This window comes from Leptopilina boulardi, unplaced genomic scaffold (genome assembly GCF_019393585.1).
Source record: "Leptopilina boulardi isolate dan_hultmark-lab unplaced genomic scaffold, ZJU_Lbou_2.1 LbouV2_258, whole genome shotgun sequence".
Taxonomy (NCBI): Eukaryota; Metazoa; Arthropoda; class Insecta; order Hymenoptera; family Figitidae; genus Leptopilina; species Leptopilina boulardi.
Window position 1 is genome coordinate 1,145,265 of NW_026137816.1, and position 6,000 is coordinate 1,151,264.

Genomic DNA, 6,000 nt, shown 5'->3' on the forward strand with positions numbered 1-6,000 from the left:
TTAGAGTTGCTGACATTTATCTCAAAATGAAAACTATAGATTATTAGGTGGAATTGACAAATGTTCTAACCTCTATTTCCATGAATTGTAAATTTAATGAAATGTTATTGTTACGAATATTAATATGATCATAACTTTCATGCGAAAAAAATTATAATTTGATCTAATTTATAATTTATATAATTTTAAATTTTTCTAATTTTTATTTATCCTAATCTTTATTTAACCTAATTTTTATGAGGTCGAAATATGAAATGTTTTAATGTTGATTTAACCTAAATATAATTTATAATAAAAGTAATTTGACATAATTAGTATTTGTGGTAATGATTTAATGTACGAATCATAAGTTATTGAAATTCGATTAAGTATATAAACTGTATTTTAAATAATAATTTGATGCTATTAAGATTAGTTGAAATACATATTTGACGAAATTTTATTTACTTTAATTTATAATTAATGATTTTAATATTTAGGTTAAAATTAAAATCGAAAATAAAGAAATAATAATTAGAACATATCTTATTTCTAACGAATAAGAAATATGGTAAATGACATTTAGGTTATCTTAGAAATCGGATAAATAAAAATAATGAGAACTTTGTATTTCGTAAAGAAACACATTATATTAAATGACAATTAGGCAAATAATAATTTTGATGAAATAGAAATTTGTCAATTTTAAGAGTAGAGTCTTACAAATTTGACATTTTTTAATTCTGTCATATTATTTCATTCGTGTAAATAGAAATTATGTTAAAATATAATTCCAACAAATTATATTTTGCTTTCAATATGATTCTAACATTTGAAAAATTGATTTCTTTTTAATTCGTATATTAAATCATTACCATAAATACTAATTATGTCAAATTACTTTTATTATAAATTATATTTAGGTTAAATCAACATTATAACATTTCATATTTCGACCTCATGAAAATTATGTTAAATAAAGATTAGGATAAATAAAAATTAAAGAAATTTAAAATTATAGAAATTATAAATTAGATCAAAAAATATAATTTTTTTCGCATAAAAGTTGATCATATATTCCTAACAATAACATTTCGTTCAATTTACAATTCATGGAAATAGAGGTTAGAACATTTGTCAATTCCACACTTGTGAATTCGACCTAATAATCTTTCGCAGTTTTCATTTTGAGATAAATGTCTGCAACTCTTTTTCTACTACTACCCCTCTCTGACAAGGACAGTCACCTCAAAAAACTACAGATGGTTGTAAATCTCCAAATGTAAAATAGCTGTCAAAAATCGATGAAAACGTGAGGATTATTTATTTCAATTTTCATTTTTTTTTTAAAGAATATGCAGTGAAAATGAATTTTTTTTTTAAATATCAGTGAATAATGTGATTTTTGTTGGGGGTAAAAATAATGTTCGTGTAGATGAAAACCGGTTCACAGATATCAAAAATCTTTAAGCTAAAATACTTCTTTTTAAATTAAAAAAAAACTATTAGAAAAAACTCTTTTAAAATAGTTTTTAAATTAATACTTTAATATTTAAGTTAGTTACAATTGTCAATTTAAAGAAGAATAATGTCTATATGGCCGAAAGATAAATGCATTTTGTTTGTGTCCACGTTTCATAGAATATGCATCTTAACTAACCTCATTTCTTCGTGACCTCCTTTGTCTCACACAGAGAATCCGGCTTATTGAATCATATTTTAATATGATTTATTTTTGTTTAAATAAATAAGACATTTTTTTTGTCTCAATTTTTCTAAATTTTCAATAATCATTGAAAATAATGAACATTTAAACTTTATTCTCATGTGAAATAATTCTTATATATATATACATATATATATCGATCCTAGTTTGAACTATATTGCATTTTATTGTGAAAAGAAAGCATTATTTTTTCGAAAAAAAAAAAAAAATGACAGCTGTTAATAATTGGGAAAATACATGCAGACTTTGTTCTGAAGTGAAGACTGAAATGCTCCCAATTTTTGGTATTGAAGGCATACAACGAAAAGTAGCTCAGAAATTACGAGCTTGTTTGCCTGTTCTCGTTTACAAGACTGATCCTTTGCCGAAGCAAATTTGCCAATTTTGCGCCGCAAGGCTCGATGATGCTTTTGAATTTCGTGAATATTGCTTAAATGTTTATAAAACAATGCACACTAAACTTTTGGTACTTAAAAATTTGGAGTCTGTACAAATTTTTCTTAATGCCATGCAAAATTCACCAGATCCTTGTCAGGTAAGTTTAAAAATTTCACATAACTTTCTAAATTAATTATTAAATTAATTGACAAATGTGTCTTAGGAAAAAAAATTTCCTGATTTATTATTAAAAAGATATTTATGTTTATTATTTTTAAAAAAAAAGAACTACATTGATATCAAAAATATTTTAGGTACAATTGTGTAAAGAAAAATGTCGAGCACCACCACCTCCTTTAGTTCCATTACCAGCAACACTGCCAATAGAAAGTACAACTCCTTTAATTAATGCATCTGAATTATTACAATTGAATCACAATACAAGGGAACCACTTCCTGAATTGCCGTGCGAAGTGCAAATTAAAGAAGAACCTTTAGATACATTACATCGAAATGATTCTGATTTATTGGATATAAATAAAAGAAGTTTATTAATCTCAGGAATGGGAAAAAGAACAAATATTTTTACAAATGATTATGAAAAATCATATGATGATGATGATGTCAATGATGATGATGATGATGATAATAATGAGGAAAATATTGATGAAAACGATAAACCACGAACAAGTATATTGGAACAAGTACTCAAAGGCAATATAACATTAAGTGATCGTAAAGAATTAAAAACAAAATCAGGACTTAGCTCTAAATGGTGGTGTGCGCCTTGTAATAATTATTATAGGTATTTTATTTTCTTATTTTTCTTATTTTAATTGTAATTATATTTTAAAAATATATTATTTTTTTCAATTTAGAACAAAGGAGGGTTTGATAAAACATATGCAAGTGTTTTGCCCGCGAAGATACACATGCAGAAAGTGTTCTCGTGTTTTTTACACTGTTGAGGATTTAGCAAAACACGATGGCACTGATCATTTAAAAATTACATTAGATTTCGATGAAATAGTTACCAAATGCCATCAATGTGATCGTGAATTTGTTAGTTGGGAAATGCTCAGGCATCACAGACTTCGTGATCATGTTGCCGAAGATATTGACGTTGGAACAAGTACATGGTGTCCACCTTGTAATAGGTAATTTGTTGAATTTTTTTTATTTTTAATTTCAATTTGTTACTATATAAAATTTAAATTTATTATTATAGATTTTTTCCTACAATGGAAACTTATCAAAATCATATACAATTACATCAATTGGATACAATGACAAGGCTACCAATAAGTTCATTACCTTCAGTTTCACAAGAAAATCATACACGAGAAATTAGAAAAGAAAATTTTAACGATAGCGTTAAATCATTAGCTTGTCCCACATGCGGCAAGGTAAATAGAATTTTTTTTTTAAAAAAATAATTCTATCTGTAATTCCTGGAATATATTAAAATAATAATATTAACAATGAGGTATATTTTGTTTTCAAATATTTAGGTTTGTACACAGCAAAGTGCATTGTCAAATCATATGCGAACGCACGAGCCAAAGAAACATCAATGCGATATTTGTGGAAGATTTTTTGGTCTCTACATAAGACTCGCAACGCACAAGATGACTGAACATAATCAGGGAATGATGCCTGCAATGACAAGTGTCGAACAGGAGGAAGCATTAAATGCCGAAAGAGAGGCAAGAGAAGCTAGAGAAGCTAGATCACGTGGTAAAACAAGATCTTACGATGAGGTAATCTTTTTTTTCCCCCTCGAAATTCTGAATTTCTCCTTCTATGCCAGAAAGAAAAAAAAATCAATATTAAATTCTCCTTTTTTAATTGACAGATTATGATTGAAGAAAATGACTGTTCAATAAATGATAGACCAGTGAAACGAAAAGTTGTTCTTAATTCAAGCACGATTAAAAATGCTGTACGTTGTGGTATTTGTTTGCAATGGTTTAATAACCGCACAGAAATGATTGTTCATTTACAAACGCACTCTGATTCTTATAAACCTAAAAGCTTTTGCTGTAAAATGTGTACAAAATCTTTTAAAGAAAAGTGGCAATTAACTAGGCATGAAGTAAGGCTGTTTTTTTTAAATTATTATTTTTATTAACATTATTTTATTATTATTTTTATTATTATTAGTAAAAGTATGACTGAATAAAAAACCAAAATCTAACTATTTTTTCTTTTTTTTATGAGAAAATATAAATTTTCTTTCTTTTTACAGGCTTCTCATAATCGTACAACTATTACAACTTACACATGTACAGTTTGTAATGAAGTATTTACAGACAAGTCATCATATAAAACTCATCAGGCGAAACATTCAATTGAAAAAACTTTTCACTGTGCAAAATGTAATAAAATTTTCTTTAAAGAATTTTCATTAATGACACATCAGTGTAATGTGAAACCATTATTTAATAAGAAAAATACAATTCCAAAGAATTTGCAAAGAAGTAATAATTCTGCCTTATTTGGTGGTTCTAAAAAATATAAATGCTCGAAATGTAGTGCAACATTTACCAATTCACAATCGAGAAATTCTCATATGAGAGTACATTCAGAAGCTCATCTTATGGTAAAAATTTCAATAATTGTTTATCAAATTTTTTTTCCTACTTTATAAAAAAAAAAAAAATTTCTAATTGTAAATAATTATTTTTGAACAAAATATTTTATAGAATCAAGTTCGTAAGGCAGCTTTGAAAAAAGAAGCAGGAAAAATGCCAAAATTAAGACCAGAAACCGGCGCTTGTACTTCTGTGCCTCGTATCGAACAAAATACAGAGGCCGTTGATGTTAATCCACCGGCACCAGTTAAAAGGACTCTCATTAAAACAGCTGGCGGGTGAGTTATTTAAAAAAAAATTGTCTTCACATCTTTTTAATAATTTTATGATTCTCTCTTAAATTTTCTTTTAAATTTTCATTTAACTAAAAGTTTGCATTCATTGAAATCGAACAAAAAAAAATATTACAATTATTTTTGCAGATATCGTTGCGGTGTGTGTCAATCACCGTTCGTACTACGTGAATTAGCTGTTGCACATCTTCGTTCTGCTCATCCATTAATGCCATATCAGTGTCCTTATTGTAAAAAACGCTTCACAACACAGTACACGTTTACTCATCACATAAAAGCAGATCATCCCGATGAATCGGAAAATTGAAATATAATTTAATAGTGTCACGTGCACTTTTTATTCTAATAATATAAATAAATATGGCCTTACAACGCTTTTCTATCGTTAATATCGATAAAAGCAAATTCTTAAGACCGGTAAATGTAAATAAATAATGAAGAAAATAAATCATCGGTCATTCAATTTATATAATGTTCCTAAGAGAATTGAATTTTACTGGAAAATGCAGGTAAACAGAATATATATGTATTCATTTATTTACTATAGCCACAAGTCATCATTGTAAATTTAATTTTACAATATTAATAATTTTTTTATATTCAAATGTAAATAATTTTTATTTCAAATATAATTATTATTTACATTTCAATAATAGATTATAATAATTAATTTCTCCAATCATTAACTATAAAAACTTCAAGACTAAATTAAAATTTTCCAATATTTTTAAAGATAAAGGAATGATTTTCGAAAAAAAAATGCTAGAAATTCAACTTTGAATAATTTATATGAAAGTAATACTAATTTGTATTAAAGCAGGAATTTGTTAGTGTAAATTTAATTTAGTTAATAAAATATTAAATTTTAATTTAATTATACAAAAAATCGAGTTACCAATATATATATATATTTTTTTTAAATTTTAATTTGGATTAATAATTTTCAGTAAAATTACTAATACATAGCGATAATAATTACTAAAGAATATTAATAAGTAATTTTCAAGTTTAATAATATATATATATATAT

At 25.7% G+C, this 6,000-nt stretch overlaps 1 protein-coding gene across 1 annotated transcript; it reads left to right on the forward strand.

The window, feature by feature from the left end:
- The first annotated feature begins 1,203 nt into the window (after nucleotides 1–1,203).
- On the forward strand, nucleotides 1,204–5,491 carry LOC127280945 (oocyte zinc finger protein XlCOF7.1-like). The gene is made up of 9 exons (XM_051304365.1): nucleotides 1,204–2,240; nucleotides 2,398–2,888; nucleotides 2,962–3,240; nucleotides 3,312–3,489; nucleotides 3,595–3,843; nucleotides 3,939–4,178; nucleotides 4,332–4,685; nucleotides 4,789–4,955; nucleotides 5,100–5,491. Exons 1-9 carry the CDS (start codon nucleotides 1,914–1,916, stop codon nucleotides 5,275–5,277), a joined length of 2,463 nt encoding a protein of 820 aa, XP_051160322.1. The 5' UTR covers nucleotides 1,204–1,913; the 3' UTR covers nucleotides 5,278–5,491.
- Nucleotides 5,492–6,000: the final 509 nt, after the last annotated feature.